This window comes from Halichoerus grypus, chromosome 6 (assembly GCF_964656455.1).
Source record: "Halichoerus grypus chromosome 6, mHalGry1.hap1.1, whole genome shotgun sequence".
Taxonomy (NCBI): Eukaryota; Metazoa; Chordata; class Mammalia; order Carnivora; family Phocidae; genus Halichoerus; species Halichoerus grypus.
The window spans coordinates 102585698-102608092 of record NC_135717.1 but is presented as its reverse complement, the minus strand read 5'-3'; the positions used below and the strand labels follow the sequence as shown (position 1 = coordinate 102608092).

General features: G+C 42.2%; 1 protein-coding gene across 3 annotated transcripts in view; it reads left to right on the top strand.

Moving 5' to 3' along the window:
- TMTC1 (transmembrane O-mannosyltransferase targeting cadherins 1) overlaps window positions 1-22395 on the top strand; it is a 259957-nt gene that overhangs the window by 213751 nt on the left and 23811 nt on the right. For all 3 annotated transcript variants that reach the window (XM_078075832.1, XM_078075833.1, XM_078075831.1), the window contains one exon: window positions 14329-14437. In XM_078075832.1, coding sequence (XP_077931958.1) covers window positions 14329-14437 — 109 coding nt within the window. The remainder of the gene's footprint in view (window positions 1-14328; window positions 14438-22395) is intronic.

Below are 22395 nucleotides of genomic sequence, written 5' to 3'. Positions count from 1 at the left end.
AATTCAGGGCATGGGAAAATATTTTTGTGACTGCTTGGGTAAAAGAGTTGCTAGTGTTTGCTACCGAAACAGAATCTGAAAAGAACCTCTGGCAGAATTACATCATACCTCCCTCATTGCCAAAACTCCCTTCTGTTCACATGATAGGATATGGGTGTTATATGGGTATTACAATAAATATTATAATCAAAATACGGCAGAAAGTGCAGTGGGATGTCCAATAATTGAACTATATAGAAGTTGAATTTCAAAAACAAAATACATTCTTTAGTCTGATCCTTTAGAAAATTAAATTCTAAAAAAGAAAAGGACATGGAAAGAAGGGTGAGCATTATCTTTGAAATAAATGTTTGGGATTAAATTTCTTTATAGCTCTGGCACTAGCTCCACCACCTTTTAGTTTATAAAAAGGAACTGATACATTCAAGATAGTAGTTCTTCTCTTCTCTGCTTTTCAACTGAAGCCTCAGAGAATCTGAAATGCCAGCCCACTGGATAAAGAAAAGCTTTTTGAGCTCCTTTCCACCACATGAGGATGTCAACTTTGTGTGGGCAAGTTCTGCACTCTCCCCTTGGAGGGAAATCTCACTCCTTGCCCCCACCCCTATGGTGACCTGTTAGTATTCAGGGTACTTCCAACCTTATTTATCTGTAGTCTCAATCCCATTACAGCCCCTCCCCAACTTGAATCAGTCGCCCAGTTCCTCTGCCAACTTCACCCAGGGACCCTCCAGTTCTGCTCTGTTTGGGCACCCACCGACACAGCCAGGCCACAGGCTTTTTGTGCAGACCTTTTTCTTCTCTACCACCCGAATTCTGATGTTCCTCTTTGACCTTAACCTCTTACCTCTGCCCACCCTTCCCTTTCCCCTCTGTCATTCCTACTGACCCTTTGATGGGGTCATGATGATGACCTGCCACCTCCTAGCTCCTCTCCATGCTCAGTTGTCTTTTTCTAAGACCTTAGTATTGACATGCCTTCCATGACCAGTGTGATTCCCCTCTTACTCCCTCATTCCTGCCCACCCTGCTCTTCACCAGTGTTATAGTCTCTGTGCTCTCTGATTTTTGTGTTCATAATTTATAATCCCATCTCTAATTTATCCCTTTCACTAATGCATGTGACATCAGCTTAGACTCTTGCACACCTTGACCATCATTTACTTGCCTGACCAGGCCCCCAGCTCAAGGTACCCCATTGCTTGCATTTTGCTTTCCCTAGACTAGTATTTCTCAATTCCTTTTCATTATCAGCCCCCCACCCTCCCCCAGGAGCCTTTCAAGCATTTTTTCCTACATACCTCCTTCCCCAATAAATACTCAAGAATAAGATTTGTTAAATAGCATTGAGCTTTGGGAGACCACAAACCGTTGTCGTATCTAGTTTTATTTTTTATATGTAATCTAATCTTATTTTCACTGCACACCTCCACTCCAAGAAGCAATTTTCACCTCTGTTAGGAATGTATGCTCTAGACCCTCATCCAATCTGTCAAGTGTTGGGGATGAAAAACAGAAATCTGAGTTGAGGGGGACCCTAACAAAACTCTGAAGAGAGCATTATGAAACAAAACAGGATCGGGGTTAAAGCTGTTAAAGATTCATCCCTTATGGTCTTAGAGTATCTTCCAAATATTTTGTTCTTTTCCTTCTTCCCCTCCTTAGTGCCCATACGCACACCCAGAATATAGCATCACCCCTTACTTTTACTAAGAATATTCAAGTCAATCAAGGTCAATTTTTGCAGCTTCCTTTCTTCCTACCTCAAAATTTCCTGCATGTTCACAGACTTCCCCCTTCTTTTGCTCTTCCATGGAAGGAAGAATTGTCTTGCCTCCTTAACACGGCCAGTGCTTACATTGTGTTTATGCATTATTTGTTCGTTTTTTCAGGTTGAGGCATAAGTGACATGGAAAAAATGCACAAATCTGGGTTTTGACAATTGTGTATACTCTTGTAATTACCCTGCAAATAACATAGGACATTTCCATCACTCCAGAAACATCCCGTAGGCCTCTTGCCAGTAATTTCCCCTTCCCTTGAGGCAATCATTGTTCTGATTCTTTCCACCATAAATTAGTTTAGCCTGTGTTAGAACTTCATTTAAAGGTGATCATTTACTATGCACATTTTTGGCATTTGGATATTTTTGCTCAGCATACTGTTTTGAATCTTACTCCTGTGGTTACATGTTACATTACTTTTTTTGCTGGGTAGTATTCCATCATGTAAATATACCGCAATTTGTTTATCCATTTTCCTGTGGGTGAATACTTGGTTTCTTAACAGGTTTATTATGAATATTAATGTTGTGACTATTCATGTCCCGGTCTTTGTATGTTTATTTTTCTTAGGTTAATATCTAGGAGTAGAATTGTGGGTAAATGTATCTTTAATATTTTAAGAGACTGCCACACTGTTCTTCAAAGTAATTGTACCACTTTCCCTCCCATCAACAATGGTAAGAGATCCATGTGCTTCACACCCTAACATTTGGTATTGTCAGTCTTTTATATTTTAGCCATGAGTAGGCATTAGTATAAAATCCATATGTGTTCTTGATTGTATTTCTGTCCTCTTCCCCCATCCAGTATTGTGGGCTCCTTTTAGGTCTTCAGATTTTTCCCATTCCACAAATTTCTGTATATCCCAGATTCCCCTAGATGATCTTTCTCATTTCAACTATTCCCTCAAGTTGTTCTAACTCCTTCTGAAATGTCTCCCATCAAATCGGCAAGAATGGTTAGCATTTGGTGTTTCTCCCTCCTCCACCTGTTCATTCAGTGCTCATTCCCCAGATGTCTCTGAAGCGAAGAATATGACACTGTTGACCTCCTCCTGCTTTTGAAGCTCTTTATTTTGTTGCCTGTCTTACAACATGTCATTTTTTCTTTCATTTCCAACATCTTTTCTTCTTCCACCCTCCCTATAAATTGAGGGGCACCTGAGAATTTCCCTGATTGTCCGTTCCATACACACATGGAGTCCAAATGTCTCAGCATTTAGGACTTTCCTCTCTTTTCCACCACTCTCCCATGCTGTGTACACCCTGACCCACAGCCACACTGACCACTAGCCAGTGTAGGTGAAACACAAGCCTGCAAGCTTCATTGGAGAGAATATTACAAAGGTTTTAAAGTAAGAACTCTTCTAGTTCATCTAAAATATGGTTTCATTTGCATCATTTTTTTTGAGAGGAGTGGGGGAGGGGCAGAGGGAGAGGGAGAAAGAATCTTAAGCAGGCTCCACAGCCAGTGTGGAGTCAGACCCAGGGCTCGATCTCAGGACCCTGAGATCATGACCTGAGCCGAAATCAAGAGTCTGACACTTAACCGACGGAGCCACCCAGGCGCTCCTCTTTTGCATTTTTATCTTCTGTTCCGTGTTTGTACCAAACTGGATTATCGGGGAAAGGATGAGAATGTTTACCTATTTGCTCAAGATTTGAGAGTTACTTGTGTATACACAGATTGCTAATTGTTAAGATATTTTTGTTAAGTATCTCTTCCCTACTGAAACTCTATTCATCCATGCTGTGATTGCTAATGAATTGAGCATGAGTGAGTTGTTTTAAACCTATAGTAGGGTTTGCAAGGACTGATCCCTTCTCTCAATCCCTTCTTTTGCTGTGATGGCTGCAGTAAACTCTGGTGAGGTTGGGAGATAGCCGCACGGGAAGCACTGTGAGGGAGAGCAAGCTTGAACGGACCCTAGGTTTTGTTTACATTCTCTTGAAGGAATTGGAATGTTTTTTCTCTCCCTGCATAAATATTTCTGACAGAGGATAATTAAACAGGCCAGACTGCTTTGTCAAATACAAAAGTGTTCAGTGGTCTCCCCTGTCCTGAAAATTATCCCCCACCCCCTTGTCCTTAAGCTCCCTTAAGTTTCCCTGGCTCCATTTGCAGTCCGGTCTCCTTAAGATCCTGTGCTGGGCTCTGACTTGGAGCAACTTTTGACTGGAGACATAGCTTAAAGAAGGTACAAGTCAGGGGCACCTGGGTGGCTCAGTCGTTAAGCCTCTGCCTTTGGCTCAGGTCATGATTCCAGGGTCCTGGGATTGAGCCCCACATCAGGCTCCTGTTCTGCGGGAAGCCTGCTTCTCCCTCTTCCACTCCCCCTGCTTGTGTTCCCTCTCTGGCTGTCTCTCTCTCTGTCAAATAAGTAAAATCTTAAAAAAAAAAAGGTACAAGTCAATTATAAGAATAAGAGAAACGAACAAGGAAGTGTTGAATCACTATACTGTACACCTGAAACTAATATAACACTGGTTGTTCACTGACCAGAATTAAAATAAAAACAAACAAACAAAAAGAAGATAGTAGGAAGGGAAAAATGAAGGGGGAGAAATCGGAGGGGCAGACGAACCATGAGAGACTGTGGACTCTGAGAAACAAACTGAGGGTTCTAGAGGGGAGGGGGTGGGGGATGGGTTAGCCTGGTGATGGGTATTAAGGAGGGCACGTTCTGCACGGAGCACTGGGTGTTACAGGCAAACAATGAATCATGGAACACTACATCAAAAACTAATGATGTAACGTATGGTGACTAACATAACATAATAAAATAAAATTTAAAAAAAGAGGGAGAGAGAAATGAGGGTCACCATTGGGAATTTCTTCTTGCATGCATTAGCTTACTTTAGGGGACCAAGCTTCTCAACTTTTTATCTTAAGTCCAGTCCATCAATGTTGCCCCAACACAGAGACTAAATTTGGAATCTAAGTTTTAAAGATCGTCAGGCTTTCAGATCTAATTTTAGCTCTTTGTAGGCCAGGAGGAGCAACAGGAAGGGCAGAAAGAGGAATATCCAAGTTCTCCACATTGCCTCTGGCCCATGCTTGCCTGTGGTCTGCAGGCTGTGTGCTGGGAAGCACTGTGGGGACGTGAAGCTTGCCTTGAAGTCTTCCTCCCACCTTCCCCTCCCCCGTGGACCCAGCCTGGCGCTTGCCTTCACGCTGTACCACCTGTCCGCTGGACAGCATGGCGGGGCTCTGCTGTCAACCTTTCTGCCACCTCTCCTCCAATGAGTGACTAGCACACTAATAGCTGACACCTGCATGATGAATTACAAAGCCCTTCCTCATGCCTCATACAGCTGCCCACTCAGGGTGGTCAGAGGATAGGCACCATCCCTCTCCTATTACAGACTGGGACCCGGGCAGGGAAGGGAGGGTTGTGAGCAGTAAGCTCTATCAAGTGGGACCTCCATAGCCAGCACTTCCCTGTTGCTTCTTGCTGTCACACCGTCTCTGTGTCTCTCCTCAGGACCAGGAGCTATAGAAGAACTTAGTAAGTTTGGATCTCAGTTCTACCATGTTGTAGTGTGTGACCTTGGGAAAACAGTTTTATTTTGCAACGCCTCCGATTACTCACTTATAAAGTGAAATAATGCTAGTAACTTGTTTTCATGAGTACTACACATGAGAATGCCTTTAAGTACTTAACGTAGGACCTAGCCCCCAATAAAGATGAAATAAATTTTAGCTATGATTAATTATTAGCCCAGGGACATAATTTCCCACTTCCAATTTGAAGCTCAGCTTCTTGGTATAAAATTAATAATGAATCAGAAGTAGATAATGCATTTTCTAGCCCTGCAGTTAAACAGCTCCAGGCAATATTCAGCCTCCTTGAGACTCAGTTTCTTCCTTTTTGAAATAAGGGATGGGACGAGGTGATCTCGTACATCTAATTGCAAGAATCTGTGGTTTTAACTGACTCCCATGTTTCTAATCCCTTAGCTGAAATGGAAGACCAGAAAGGAACTTAAAAGTCGCTTTTCTCTTCAGATGTAATAGTTGCACTGGGACAGCATTCTGTTTTTGCCACGAAATTAGTCGGTGAGGCTTCTGGTGGAAATTCCAGACGGGAATCTGGCTGGAGAGTGGGAAAGGGGCGAGTGGAGGTAACATTTATTGCCTTGTCCCAGGCATCAGACAATCTGCTAAGCATACTGCCTGCGTGCATTTTTTTCCCACCCTTGCAGGAACCTGGAGGGTAGAGATTAATGTACACATTCAACAGATTTGGCCACCTACGCACATGTGGGGGAACATCTAATCCAAGTCCTACAGCTCATGAGGGCAGAGCTGGGATTTAGACAGCGATCAGCCTGAGCCTAAAGCGAGGCAGGTGCCCATCCCACTGCATCATCCCAGGGACCTTTTATCTATGGGGTGAATGAATGCTGGCTACATCAGGCTCTTCTCAGCTGCCTTCTCCTTCAGGTTCCAAACTGGGAGCACAGTTTCTGTGCTTTCCTTCAAACCATGGAAGGGCTTAGTATAAATATTTGCATGAGCTTTGAAGTGATGCTGGCTCGGGACAATTTCCCTTCACTCCCCACTCACCTCCCTGCACTCGAGGCACAGAGCTGGCTTCCGATGTGCAGGAGCGAGGCCGTGGGGGGGGGGGCGGGGCAAGCATCCTGCTGCCAGGGTTCGGGCAGTGACCTCATTGAGTTGATGAAGACATCAAGAGCCTTCTAAAGGAGTGAAACAGGGGCATCTGGGTGGCTCAGTGGGTTAAGTGTCTGCATTCGGCTCAGGTCGTGATCTCGAGGTTCTTGGATGGAGCCCCGCCTCGGGCTCCCTGCTCAGCGGGGAATCCGCTTCTCCCTCTCCCTCTGTGCTCTCTCTCTCTCACTCTCACTCTAGCGCTCTCATAAATAAATAAATAAATAAATAAATAAATAAATAAATAAGGAGTGAAACGGGAGGGACTATTTCCTCAGGACCCGCTCTGGGCCAGCTCGTGTGTGAGGTCTTACGTGAGCCGTGTCTGCAGCTCTGCCGCCTGTAACCAGCCGGCCCCAGAACTTTCTACCATTCTGCTCCTCAGTTTTCAGCTGGGGACAGGGGTGTTAAAGACAACCAGAGCTTGAGCACCCGCAGCGCACAGGGTGGGCACCCCAGCTGCCTCCCGTTATGGCTGCAGTGACCTCACTCTGATCCTGCAGACCCACCTGTGCTGGGGGAGGGTGTGAGGTCTAGGTCATCTACTCTTTTAATGCTAACTGTACTGATTATAGTTTTGAATTGGAAAAAAAAATGCATTCTTCATCACCCCATAATATGAATCTGCCCTCCAGACACTTTTCCTGTGTGACTTCTGTAAAAAGTCAAGCAGCACAACTAGCGGGAACACCAGTAAACCCGAAGCTGTATTTCCACAGCATTGCCCAGGGATGTGCTCAGTAAACTTGAACATAAAAGAGGCTACACAAAGTCTGATCCAGTTTTCTTCTTTCTCTATACAGGAGAGATAGTAGAGCCAAGAGCCATAGAAAAATGTGTGTTCTGAAAAGATCATCTGTCAGATATTTACAATTTGACTTTCACAATTCAATTTTTCAGAAGAGCTGGTAAAATCTATGTGTCCCCCTTCCCCCCCACCCTGCAAAAAAATCATAATCTTTTTCCTTTGTGAGAGACATCATTTTGGGACCCAACAACGACAAAACACTCCCAGTCATAACTAGGGGAGCTCCCCAGCACTCCCAAGTTCACACTGTGGTTAATGGGAAATTTTACTGCTGCCAAGTGGATTGCCAAATCCATTTATTTCTGTTGCTGGCATTTCCTAAATTCTCCCAAAATGTCAATACTTTTTCAAAGCAAGCATCTGCTTTTAGTTTAAATGAATGTGTCATGAGATTTTAGACAGGAATCCAAAAAGTTTTCTAAATTGACAAACTTAACAGGTCCTTAATTACTAAAAGAAAATATGGTGAAGCCTTACTTGCTTTCGCTAAATATCTGTCATTGAGATAGAGCCAGGAAAGTGAGTTGATGCAAACGTTTTTACTTACCACACAAGAGAAACAGCCCCACTGCCATATAACCAAAGGGAAAATTCCCTGGGAAGCTACAAAGGTTTAATGGCAAAATTTGCACATTATGAGCAAGCTCTAATTTCTACTTAATGTTTCTCTCATGAAATCAACGATGAAGATGTTATTGGTCCCAGGAAGCCCTTCTCAGGACTTTTAGCCTTTTGGAAGTTCCTGGGGGAAACTTGAGAGAGTGGAGTTTTGCTTGCAGAATATTAGGAGATTTTTATTTATGCTGTGATGCCCGCGTGGATGACATGGGCTCTAAGACTTGGATGCAGAGTAGAGGCATCCACAGAGAGCGAAAACTGCCTCTTCCAACAGCAGTCTTTCTCAGTGTCCCCTCCACCCCGCCCCCCCCCCCCTTAGCCTCCCCATCATCCAGCCAAATCAACTGGCCACTGTGATTGTCCTTTTGGCTCTGATTGTCCCAGGGATTCTTCTTTCATTTTTTGGCTTTCATCATCCTCTTACATTTAGCCTTATACCCAGGATCAGTAGAACAGGAAAATCCCACACAGAACCAGGGCAGAGTTTCCTGAAGCATACGCTCAAGACCACCCTGACAGAATCACCTGAGGGACTTATTAAGAATAATGATTCCTGGGCTCTACCCCAGACCTATTGAATCTTAGGAGGCCTGGGATTCTGCATTTTATCAAACACCCAATGATTCTTAAGCACGAACATTTGAGGACAATTAATCTTGGGGGAAAGTGAAGACAAAATATTTTAGTCCAGGAAGGATCATTGGTCATCAGCTGCTGCAGTCACTTGATGTTTCCTTATTTGGCGAATAAGGAAATGCAGGATGCTGAGAGGCAATAAGTATTATCACGCTGGGACAGTTTTACCCTTACCTGCTCCTCTCACCTACCCAGGGATCCCTAATGGTTCCACCAATGCTAGTTGAACCCCCAACAGAAGCTCTGAAGTCCATAGTGTGACATGAGTTTCCAAAGGGATTCAGAATGTTCCTTTCTCTGACTTCTGACTGAAGGTGTCTGTCCATGGGGGATATGCTGAGGTTTGATTTTTATCCATTTATTCACCAGTTATGGGCTACTTAGTGCAAACATTTTCTGTGTTATTCAGAGAAATAACCTGTGGAGTTAGCTCAATCACAGGCTTGGTCAATTCAGATGGCAAAGGTTATTTTCCTATTTTTCTCCCTTTTGAATTGACCTGTCAATTTAGTGTAAATGGCTAACAGAATAGTCTTCTATAGATGGGGCTTACGTTAAAAATGGGCTTCTGATTTTCCCAAATTGCTTATGATAGATCCAAAATGAATGTATTGGGAAGTTTTAATACTGTCTAATGCTGGCCCAGGGGTGATTTATACTGTCAGAGCATAGTAATTCCCATTATTAAGAAATTTTATAATGTCTATTTGAAATTTTCTGCCCCCCCTTTTTTTTTTAAGTATCTTTTCACACGGAGATAATTGCCTAAATCTTTCTTTTCTAAGAAGCTTTCCTGGCTTCACTGAAGAAAAGGTTCAAAATTGCTCCTGATTCTTTCTTGCCCAAATATTCACCTTTAGCAATCACCCCTAAAAATGCAGACCCTCTCCTTTATGCAGTTCTGACATCAGCTGAGTGGATTCTGAACTATCAGTCTGCCATTTTGGCTTTGTCAGCTGGGTGTTTGCTGTAGAACGAGGTTTCCAGGGGTAATGACTTGTTTGTTAGGGGTGGGATTTTACATTTAGTGCAACGTATTCATTTGTGTATTTAATGATGATTTAAATTGTATTAAAAATCTAGGGCACCTGGGTGGCTCAGTCGGTTAAGCATCTGCCTTCAGCTCAGGTCATGATCCCAGGGTCCTGGGATCGAGCCCCACGTCAGGCTTCATGCTCAGTCGGGAGTCTACTTGTCCCTCTTTCTCTCCCTCTGCCCCTCCCCCCTGCTCATGTTCTCTCTCTGTCAAATAAATAAAATCTTTTTTAAAAAATCATTATGGTGGGGCGCCTGGGTGGCTCAGATCGTTAAGCGTCTGCCTTCGGCTCAGGTCATGATCCCAGGGTCCTGGGATCGAGCCCCACATCGGGCTCCTGGCTCAGCAAGGAGCCTGCTTCTCCCTCTCCCTCTACCTCTCTCCCTGCTCATGCTTTCTCTCTCTCTCTCTCTCTCTCTGTATCTCCCTTAGCTCTCCAAATCTGTTTATTTTCATACGGGTGTTGGTTGCCGGTATTGTCTAAATCTTAAAAATGGCAGTAATTACGCCTAATCCATTATACTTAAAGAGAATTAAAATAAAGAATGCCAAAGAATCACTTACTGTGTCCTTAGCAGAGAGTAAGTGTCCAACAAACAGCTACTGGGAAACGGGAAGCGTCGACGCTTGCTTGCACGGCCCCTCACAGGTGGAGGGACGCGCCCCCTCCGCGAGACAGGGGCAGGGGCCCCTCTGTGCTGTGCCGGGGCCTTGGAGAAGAAAAGTGAGCTGGAGCCCAGATACTCTGGAATGTTGAGCTGAAGAACAAAGGGCAGCTGCCCCTTTGGAGGCCAGAACAGGGCTTCCGGACGGCGATTCCTTTGCCGTCTTTTTTCCTTACAGAGACACAGGAAGAAAACCAACATATAAGAAAGGCAGCATATCTCTGTTTTCCACTTTTGTTATGTGTTTAGGAGGTCTGATGAGGGATCATGCTTTGAGCTGGTGAGTCGGCGCAGAGAGGAGGGGAAAGCCATCTATGAAGCGGCTTGGCACGGATGCCCGGCCGAGAGGCACAAGACCTCCATGACGCTGGCCTTCTTGCGTGGACCAGGGCAAATCACCGAGGTCCTCGGAGTCTCATTTCCCCCCGCTGTAAATCGAGGAGGATGAATTATACCCATAATTCTCAATTCTGAATGGCTGTCATATTCGCATGGAGAATTTCCTATTATGAGGTCCGGCCCAGGAACACCAAGGTCTTTTTAAAAGCACCTGAAGTGATTTTAAGGTACACTGAGGGTAGAAAAGCAGTGGGATCCGTGATCTCTTAGGTTCTGTAGGATAAATGCCAAAGGCCACGCAGCCTGGCTGGACCCGTGGGTACCTGGTCATGTTTGGAATGTTGCTCAGAACCACTTTATGGAAGGTTTTAAACAGTCTATCTGTATGCAGCCGGGCCTTAATGAAGATTTTTATATAAAAGACCGTGTTGAAGGCAGTGCTCTAGAAAAAATGTATCTGTCAGTTGTCTGCATGTAGTAAGAGAAGACAGAGGGAACTAGAAACAAGTTGGGAACGAAGATGTGAGCAAGCAAAACTGAGCAAGGCGCAGTCTAGTCGAGAGAATTGCAGGAATATTGCCGCCAATTTTTAATTGATATGAGAAAATTAGTAGAGAAACATGGGCTGTAATGTGGATATGAAAAGGGATGCCTCTGAAACCAGAATCAGGTTGAAATGAAGTTCAATGCTCACGTGGTAATCACGGTATTATATGACCAAAGAAGGTCCTGTGGAGATGAATTATCTGCTCTAAGTTATTATGTCAAAACCGCACCTATTTCATAAGCTCCCACCAAAGGCTGAGCAAAGGAGACACGACAGAGGAACTGTCTCTTCCCACGATTTCTCTCCCTTTCAGAAACAACAACAAAATTACTGCTTATGAGTTTCTCGGGCTTTTGTAAAAAACGTTTTAAAATATGTGTTAAGGTGGCATGTGCCTGATACCTGTTGGTGTCTAATGACTCTCGAAGGCTCCCAGGGAAAAGCAGAATCATCCAAGAGTGCAGAAACAAGAGGAAATGTCTTGTCTTTGCATTTTGCAATACTCCTATACTAGCCAAAATTACATGGTGAGCTATTTTTCTGAAAATGTGTCCGTCCCTCAAGAGATTAATAGAGATAGAGTTTTTCATAAAGAATTAAGTTCCCTGTGAATAACTTTGTTGCTAACTCTTCCACTGTGTCGTATGAATGTTAATAGATAGCCTCAAGTGTTTAGATTCCTAGACTGCATTAAGTGGTAATTAATCTCACTGAATTCATATATAAAAGGTTTAAGTTGCCATTCTAACTGATGTGAGTCTTGACAAATGAAAATCACTAAATCCTTTCTATCAAATTGTTGTGGGGTTTTTTTCCTGCTGATTTTGAAGAATATCCAAGCTCACGTTATATCCTGAGGGAATTAATCTTCAGCCTTAATTTCCTAAGTCCAAATCTTCTTGTGGATTTTGGGAGGATTTCCAAATTAACGTTAATAAAGATTTATGAGGGGCGCCTGGGTGGCGCAGTTGGTTAAGCGTCTGACTCTTGGTTTCAGCTCGGGTTATGGTCTGAGGGTCATGAGGTTGAGCCCTCTGCGTTGGGAGACTCTTTCTCCCTCTCCTGCCCCTCCCCCTCTAAAATAAATAAATAAATCTTAAAAAAACAAAATATTTATGAAATCCTTGGAGGAAGAATTCTGCTAACCATGAAATCAATAGTCAAATTACCTGGATTAAAAAAAATAAGCTTTCATTTACATGTGCCCATGGAAGAAGTATTTCAAGGTGTATTTTAGATTAGAAACCCAGGAGTATGTGAACATAGTGGACTTCTGTAGAGTCTTACAGACACTCTTTAAATGTTTGTTGACTAAATGAATGAATACAGTAAGAAAAAAAAAAAAAAGCATCACTAAGAGAGCTGTGATGCACATTTCTTAGAACCCTGCAACTTTCAAGCCACATCCCAAAAATAATCCAGTGAAGCACACAGGTGTTACGCCTTGCTCTCAAGGGCTGGACTGTGCGTCAAGAGGAGCCCAGTAGGAGTGAGCTCACCCCCAATAAGAAGAGGGTAGCGTGGACAGCCACCTCCCTTAAGAAATAGCTAAGACGTAGTAGACCAATGATAGATGTTGGCTAAATTGAACTGTTGAATGCAAGGTCTGTGCTGGAAACATGACTTTTTTGTTTTCAAGGTCTATGATAGAAGACTCTTTTCCAGGTAAAATTGCCTTGCATCATGCTGCTTCTAGCACCTGGAACTCAAACTCATGGAGTCAATATTAGTTTTCCCTCTCCAGTCTTCCTCATACAGAGACCGAAGCCGTGGGGTCTTTGCAGCAGGAGCTACACTGAGCTGCCTTGGCTAATTTATGGAGCAATTCTGCTGAAATCTCAGTGTGCGAACAAATTACCAGAGAATCTTTTTAAAATGTAGGGTTCGATTCAGGAGGTCTGGATGGGGCTGGAGGCTCTGCATTTCTAACAAGTTCCTGGTGAGGTTGATGATACTGGTCCATGCATCACACTGAGCAACAAGGTTATAAGAGGTGGGTTTCTAAGTAGTTAGAAGAAGCAGATATGGTGTGATGGAGGAGCACTGGCTCTCGACCCAGAAGACTGGTTATATCAACCTGATGAGTCACTCAGCTTTTCTGAATCCAAATTTGCTCATTAGAAAAATGAATATTAGAGGCAATGAACACCTGCTGCATGGGATTGTTGTGAAAATTAATACTGTTATGTGAAAATTTGCCAGAGCATAAGGTACATTGCTGAATAAATGATCATTGACCCTAAATAGTGAAAACAGAAGCACCCAATCCTATATTGGTACCCAGTAAAGGTGGGGGGACCCTTAGGCTGTGCGCTCTCTATAGTTCAGGGATTCTGGTTTTTCATTCCACTAATTTATGGAGCAATTTTTTACCAATTACAATACCTAGCACTTAGCAAGTGGTCTGTGTTTGTGAAATTGTATTAGTAGCAAAATTGGTCACTGCCAGTGTATATTTTTGGCTTCAAAAATATTGATACATCAAGATAATGACCTAGTGCTTCCCCCATGGCACTAGCAGAAAAGAGAACTGCCACCCAAAATATTGGTAATAACTTTGGGGCCTCGAGTCCTCTCTGAACCCGAAATAACCACCTTCAGGAGAAGACTAAAATGAAGAAAACAGAACCAGCCCAGATTTTCAATAAAAATATGATGATAAAATTGCCAATCATTCTTTGCCAGCCAGTAGTCACAGTATTTCCTAACTTCACATATTATGTATAAATGGATGCCTCTTAGGTATAAAAGCCAAGGTTAGCGTGAGCAGTTTGGCTGGCTTGTCCCTGAGAGGTGGCTCAGCCACTGTTCGGAGCCCAGCCTGTGGGGGTCCAACTAGTACTCCAGGGGTTCAGCTCATCTTCCACATCATTGTAAACCGGCTCCCACGGATGCCTCCACAATTGCTCCTCTGAGTGTCAAGGTTGCCGGTTAACAAACTTCTAAAATATTAAAGAAAGCTCTCAAGAAAGTGCATAGCAGGAAAGAGAAGGTAGAAAAATCAGTGAATAAACTGCAGCATCATTAAATCTCTTTCCACTGAGAATTCAGGGACAGAAACTGTTGGCACCTTGAGACAATCCAGTGTAATTCATTTGCAGTGAAATCCAGAGGGAGTCAGATTATCTTTGCTAAAAGAAATGAGATTTCATTGTCAATCGGAGGATTTAAACAAAGTGTTATTAAAAGATGTTGTTTTTTTCCCTCTTTATAATCTCTAGGTCCCAGGAGAAAAAAGAAGAGGCTATCTCCTTACTGCAGGACTCCATTAAATATGGTCCCGAGTTCGCAGATGCGTATTCTAGCTTAGCTTCATTGTTGGCTGAGCAGGTAATTGTGTCCTTTGAACTTCACAGATTTTAAAAAATTTTTACTATTGAATGTATGTATTAATATTATCCAGATTTTGGTACTGATGGTTCAATTTGTAGATTCATATTGGACAACCAGTCTCGATGTCAGTTTCCTTCTTGCCAGAAGTTACAAGCGTAGCTTTTTTACTCCAATACTCCTGGTGTAGTGAAGGTAGCCGTTAGACAGAGATGGTCCATTAGAGGTCATTGATGTGTTCTGTGTCACTTTGAGACGGAATCTGTCAAGAACAATACGCAAGGGACACCTGGGTGGCTCAGTCGGTTAAGCGTCTGCCTTTGGCTCAGGTCATGATCTCGGGGTCTGGGATCGAGCCCCACATCGGGCTCTCTGCCCAGTGGGGAGTCTGCTTCTCCCTGTCACACTCCCTCTGTGCTCTCTTTCTCAAATAAAATATTTTTAAAAATGTTAAAAAGTGTTTAAATTAAAATAAATGAAAGAACAATACACAATATTTGCTAATTTTATTGCTATTTACTTATATTTTTTCTGGGGAATTGCTGATGGAGTCAGATCTCCAAACTCATTATGCAACCAATTATTGATAATCTTTTTTTATTTTTAAAGATTTTATTTATTTATTTGACAGAGAGAGAAAGACAGCGAGAGAGGGAACACAAGCAAGGGGAGTGGGAGAGGGAGAAGGAAGCTTCCCGCGGAGCAGGGAGCCCAATACGGGGCTCGATCCCAGGACCCTAGGATCATGACCTGAGCCAAAGGCAGACGCTTAATGACTGAGCCACCCAGGAGCCCCCAATTATTGATAATCTTAATAGATCCTGTGTCTCAGTACCTGTTAAAAGATCACATGAGTCTTATAGAACAGGCTCCGAAGAGACAACATTTCTCATGGCATAAAGGGATATTTTTATTCCACTCCTTTTCTTCACTTGTGTCTAAATGATTGGATACTATTTTTCAGCCTTCTGGATGCATGTCCCCTGCTAAGGGGAAACAAACATAAATTGTCTTCTCTAAATTGATGATACTGTTTTATTGACACACATAAGTGCCTTCAATAGACAGTGGATGCTGCTATCACACAATTGCCAGATTGTCTTTTAAAATCAAAGTCAACACCTTCGAAAGGTGCCCTGTAGCATTCCATCGGCTTAAATGTAATGAATGATTTGATACTGCATGTCAGTTACATAAAGGTGCGATTTGCATTCAAAAAACTTTGGAGGTTTCACCAGGAAGCCAATTTAGAACTTTCTGTGGATATTTAAGTGTCAGAAATTATAAGCTTAGTTTTCATGCTCTGATATTCTCCATATGGTGTAGTTGGGCTTTAGAGAAAAGCCCATGCCTGTGGTGGGTGATTTCAGGGCATGTTTTAGCACAGTAGGTCAGCTGACAGAAGGATGGTCGTGTTCTATGGTATACACTGGCAGTCCTCAACTACCTTTGGCTTGTGTTGAAACAGACACAATAGGAGATTTCTGAAGCAAAGATTGACTCTGCCATTGTTCCTTTTTCTCACCTCATCCTGTTTCGTTCATTTTCATAAGACCTTTCCCCTGCCTCTGTCTGGCTGGGTGTCGTGCCGTTACTCAGACATGCCAAGCATGCTTCTCTCTTGGGGCCTTTGCACTAACTGTTCCCTTTGCCTGCAGCACTTTTCTCCCAGACGTCTTAGAGTATCCTTCCTCCTATCATGCTGATTTCTGCACAAACATTACCCTGTCGGAGGGCTTGTCTGTGATTACCCTTTCTAACTACCAACCTCACACTGCCCATCATGTTCTCTATCACCTTGTCCTGCCTTATTTTTCCCAATAGCATTTATCATCATCTAACATATGTTTTTTTTTTTTTTTAAGATTTTATTTATTTATTTGAGAGAGAGCATGAGCTGGGGGCGGGGGGTGGTGTGTAGATGGAGAAGCAGACTCATTGCTGAGCAGGGAACCCGATGTGGGACTCGATCCCAGGACTCCGGGATCATGACCTGAGCCGAAGGCAGACACTTAAATGACTGAACCACCAAGGCACCCCTAACATATGTTTGTCTGTGATCCTTTTCCCACCACTAGAATATTTAACTCACGAGCATGACCATCCCTTGTATTCATGGCTATATTCCCAAGTCTGTCACATTGTATGCAATCAATAAATTTTGAGTGAATAAATGAGTCCATATGAACTGAAGAATATATAGTCCCTCCAATCCAGTACATAGTCTAAATTTTCCTCTTCTGTTATGGGAGGACCAAGCATGTGGGCCACACTGTTTTGTAAATGGTCATACCTAAATGTGATGTGTTTGTCCAATACTGAGTGGTAGTATGAGGACCACCATGTGAAATTACTCTTCACAACTATAGACTCAGGGGTGGGGTTGAGGACAGCACCTACTGCCTCATTCAGTGGCTTCTTTATGAGGACTCAGGAGAAATTTCTCTCATCTCAGTATTAGCAAAGGCTCCGCTTCTCCTGAATTGCAAGCTTTTTGCCTTATTTTTAATCTAATGCAGGAAAAATCTTGTAAATGCTAAGAAGGGTCACCTCTGTTTCCATCCGTCTGGCCCCACCTCTGACTGACAGCCATCTGGACTGTGTAGGCTGCTTTTCTGTGGGTGCTGCTTTTATTCCTGGGCTTACCATTTTCCTTAGTTCATTTCCAATTTTTAAAGCTACCTCAATTTCTTTGTGGAATAATGAGGTGTAAGTAAGCAGATACAGTTGACCCTTGAACAATGTGGGGGGTAGGGGTGCTGACCATCTGTGCAGTCAAAGATCCACATATGGACTCCCCCAAAACGTAACCAACAGCCTACTGTTGACTGGATGCCTTACCGATGACATAAACAGTTGATTAGCATATATTTTGTGTATTATATGTATCATATACTGTATTCTCACAGTCAAGGAAGCTAGAGAAAGAAGATGTTATTGAGAAGATATATTTCCCAGTTCACCAGGACAGATAATAAACATTTAATGCTCTTCTTGATGAAAATTGCCCTTACGCTAAGTGACAGTATCACTTACCTAACACGAGTGATAACATAGTATGTTGTTTTGCGGAGCTCTTTACAGATATGAGTAGAATGTGTATCTATTCACACAGTTCCATCTTCCTAAAATGCCGTCTTTTCTTTCTCCCCTTACAAATCCTCCCCAGTTTGCAAGATCCAGTTCAACTCCCATTTCCTCCCCTGACATTTCTCCACCTCCCCTTCTCATAGGAATCATGTTTCCTCAGAGCTCCTGTAATATTTATGGGAACACACATCAACATGCAAAATAGTCACATATATTTATTTCTTGAATTAAGATCTGCAACTACAACTTAAACAATTTTTCAGGTTCGTTTTCTTCACAAGACTGTAAGTTTCTTTAAGAAAAGTAGTGTCTTGGGGCGCCTGGGTGGCTCAGTTGGTTAAGCGGCTGCCTTCGGCTCAGCTCATGGTCCCAGGGTCCTGGGATCGAGCCCCGCATCGGGCTCCCTGCTCGGCGGGGAGCCTGCTTCTCCCTCTCCCTCTGCCTGCCTCTCTGCCTACTTGTTCTCTCTCTCTATCTCTCTGTCAAATAAATAAATAAAATCTTAAAAAAAAAAAGAATTAAAAAAAAAAGAAAGAAAAGTAGTGTCTTCTTTCTATGCCCATTTCTTTTCTAGGGCTTAGGACAGTTCACTGTATGACGCAGACATTTATACAGCATGCCTGGCTTTGATTTGCTTTGGGATTCAGGTACTCTGTAGTGTGATATTAAGAGCATTTGACAGGGAGCTAGGAGACCTGGTTCTAGACCTTCCTCCATAGTTAACCAACTGCCCAGACTTGAGTAAGGAGTACTTTACCTCTTTGGGCCTCAGTTTCCAAATTTGAAGATTGATAAATATTCTAAATGATCTTTACTGCCTCTATGGCGTTAACATTTTAAGAGTGTCTGAAATTATCTTCTTTCATGTCAACTAAGTGCTATTGAATTGGTTTTTACCATTTTTTTAATGCAAGTGTAATTAACATACACTGTTATATTAGCTTTGGAGAGCAATTGAACAGTTCTGTACATTACTCAGTGCTCATCAGTATACATGCCCTTAGTGCTTACGAATATTTCAATGAATGATATAAGGTTCCACTGTAATTAGTGTAATTAGTGTTTCTGTACAAATAAAGCATTAACATGTTAATACTGTGAAAAGTGAATAGCCTTCATCAATGTCTGGTCTTCAGTTGTGTTTTCTTTCAAATTAATGAGCTCCAAGTTGACGAAAAGTTACTGCTCTAAAGATGATTAAGATGTTCTGTGATCTTGAAATGTATTTCAGTCCATTCTGCAGTATCTTGCTATTAATACATTTTATAGAAAGTGGAAGTTTAAAAATGACAACATATATATGTTTTCCTCTGTCATGTTTAAGATATGTTAGATGCCTTATTTAAAATCAGTTGTGTGATAAATTTAATTTTCGTGAACCACAGTGGTAGATTGGAATAAAGTTATTGCATGTCACATGGTTGAAGTTATGAACAATTTTTAAGAAGAACAAAGAATGACTACGATCATGATCTTTCCTCCCATGCAAGGGTCACATTTTTTTTTTTTTGGCCAGGCTTTCCCGCTCTAGGTTTGAATGTAAAATGCTATGAGATCTAAGAATGTGACTGAAAGATTGAAAGGTTTTCTCCTTTGCTCCTTTGGGCAATTGATTTTTAACATCAAAGAGACAGAACAGCTGTTGGGTATAACTCAAGGTTGCCTTTCCTCTCTGACTTTCAACAGCTCATCTTCATGTTTTGAATTCTTCAATAATAAAATAGTGCTTCAGAGGCACAAGCAAGGCCCAAAGAAACTGGTAGAGAGAAATCCACCCAGCTTAACATCCTTTGGTAGTAAATGGATTCGTTTTTTGGTGGCACAAGCTTATTTAATAGCTTTTCAGAATTTCAGACTCCCAGAGTATATCAAAGCAATGACTGTAAACCTTGGTCACTCTGTAACACACTTGTGAAACCAGCCGTTCACCTAGCAGGTCATCTTCCAGTGTCACGTGGCCCATGCGTACTGTGGGTGTGGGCCAATCTAATGATAGAAAATTGTGTCCTACACTGAGCTAAAGTCGGTCATCTTATAATTGGCCTCCTTTGAGCTTGATCTAATGGAGAGCTTGTTGAGCACAGCTGTGTTATCACTTCCCCAATCACCCCTTTTCTAAGCTAACCCCTTTTCTTTCACCTCGTTTCTCTTTTACCCTGATTTCCAGATTCTTTGCTTCTGATCATGTTGCTTTGCATGGCCTCTAGGTGGTCCACTTTCTCTATGACAGTATGGCTCCCCGTATTGAACTGTAGTTCAGCAAGTTCAGGATGGAATAGAAATACTTCCCTGGCTTGACATCCTGGGTGTCTACTAAATGTCGCCCTAAAATGAATGATACTGGTTGTTTGGCATCCACATGATGCACTGGCTCACATTGGAGATACAGTCAACTGTGAAATCCCTATAAAATGTGAACCTTTGTTAATGCAGGCCTCACCCATTTTGCAGGCATGTTTTTATAACCTGGATGAAAGGATTCATCTTTATCTGTATTTAATTTCAAATTCTTGATGATCAGCCTGAAATTACACGTGTTCTAGGACTTTTTAGTCCTTTTTTCTGCCATTCTTTATATTAACTACCCTTTCCAGATATTTCACTTGGCAAATTGAATAAGAATAGCTTCTAGTTACTTATTTATGTTTTTGAGAAAAAAAAAATCTTGCAGAGACCTGTATTGTGTCTGTAGGATCTTCTCTCCAGGTTGACCTCTCTTTTACCCGAAACTCTTTAGGTACAGTTATTTAATTTTTGATTCATTTATCAAATCATACTATCATCTAGCTCACCTCATCTTATCTATGAGGATGTTGTGAGGCGCTTTGTCAGAAACCTGCTGAAATCCTTCCCCTGATTGGAGGATGTGATTCTATTAGAAAACAACAACAATGGGGTGCCTGGGTGGCTCAGTCGGTTAAGCGTCTGCCTTCGGCTCAGGTCATGATCCTGGGGTCTTGGGATGGAGTCCTACATCAGGCTCCCTGCTCAGCGGGGAGTCTGCTTCTCCCTCTGCCTCTGCCCCTCCCCACTGCTTGTGCTCTGTCTCTCCCTCTCTCTCTGACAAATAAATAAATAAAATCTAAGAAAAAAAAACAAACCACCACCAACAGCAACAGGGTTCAATTGCTATGCCTTGTTCTTCCCGTAAGCATACTGCTGTCTGTTGACACCATTTCCCATCCTCACTGCCAGTGAAACTACGAGTGTAGTAATCCCTTCTAGGATTTGCCTGGGACCAACATTTTGTTTATCGCTCTGTTGGAACCCAGAGGTAAAAAGTAATTCTGTTGGGGCACAGTAGAGAATTTGAGGAGGGGAAATTTAAAAAATGAATTAAGTTGAAAAGGCATTACATGAGAGCCTTTTGAGGCCCACCGTGGAGCCCCAATTTGAAATTGATAGATAATAAGAAGCAAAGGCAAGTGTCGAAGGAAAGGGTTTCAAAACCTGGGAGGGAGAAAATCACATGGAGTATTTTGAGGTGACTTTTAAATGCATTCTGGCATGAGTACTGGAGAGCCTCCTTTCTGGAACAAAGTGTGGGAATGGACAGACGTTATTGTGGAAAAAAAATCCCTTTGTATTTAGTAACTGTTTGTATGTGAAGCTGAAGGGAAAAGAAAATAGAAAATTAAAAATTCCAGGGCTGAGCACCTAACAGTGAGAAGACACATGGCCACAGAATGCCACGGGGAAGCCAAGGAGGAGGGAGATTTTAGGAAGGGAGGAAATGAGTTTGGCTTCCACATTCCTTTTCAATTACACAAGTAATATGAAAATGTAAATGAAAAGTATGGAAAAGTCAGAGAAGATAAAATATACCTTTCATTAATAATATAATATCTGGAAACAACAAATACTATTTTTTAATATCCTGCAAGTCTTTCAATATACTTATTTTGTTTTCATACTTACATTCACATGTGATTTGTATTCTATTCTTTTCACTTGCTATTAAATTATACATATTATACCTGTTTTCATAGACAGCTATCATAAATATCATTTTAATAGCTACTTACTAGTTATCAAAATTATACACTGTAATTTATATAATAATACCCCAACTTTTGGTAATTTGGGTTCATGTGTGCATGCGCATTTGTGTGTGGGGGGAGCAGTGAACTTTTCCTTTCTTATGGCTTTTTTAAAACAATATTTTGAATCATTTCTAATGATAGATTCCTAGAAGTAGAATTCCCGTATCAAAAGAGTATCGGCATATTCCACTGAGATACCTTACTAAATTGCTCTTGAGATATATTACTAAATTGCTTTCCCAAAGAGTGGTACCCTTATCCTGCGCTCCCAGCAGTGCACAGCCTTTAAGTGTTAAATGTTAGTAGAACATTTAAGTGGAAATAGCACGTGGACAGATGGCAGTGAGGGAGATTAGGGCTGGGAAGATGGATTTAGGACTTCAAATAAATGAAACCACATTATGAGTAAGTAATTTCTCTGAGGGGAAAATGGAGAATAGTGTGCGGAGAAAAAAAACTTGAAGAATTTTTAACCTTCTCGTTTTACAGAGAAAAATATGGGGTATACTGAATTAGGTGCTGTGCAAGGTCATACCGATAACTAGTGTCAGGACCAGGACTAGAGCCTGGTTTCTTGACTCCTTGGCACTGCTATTTCACTGTATGACCCTGATGTCCCGTGTTTGGACTGTGGCAGTGGGCCACAGTCAATGAGGTTGGGTGTGGAAGGAGTGGGAAGGAAGAAGATAAGTGATAGAGGAAACCCAGGAGGGTGAGTTGTCATAGAAGTGAGATAAATAAAAGAATCCACAAAAAAATTGATGCCCCTGTCTGTCTACTGCAGCAAAGAAGTCAAGAAAACTGAGAACAGAAAATAAACTCTTA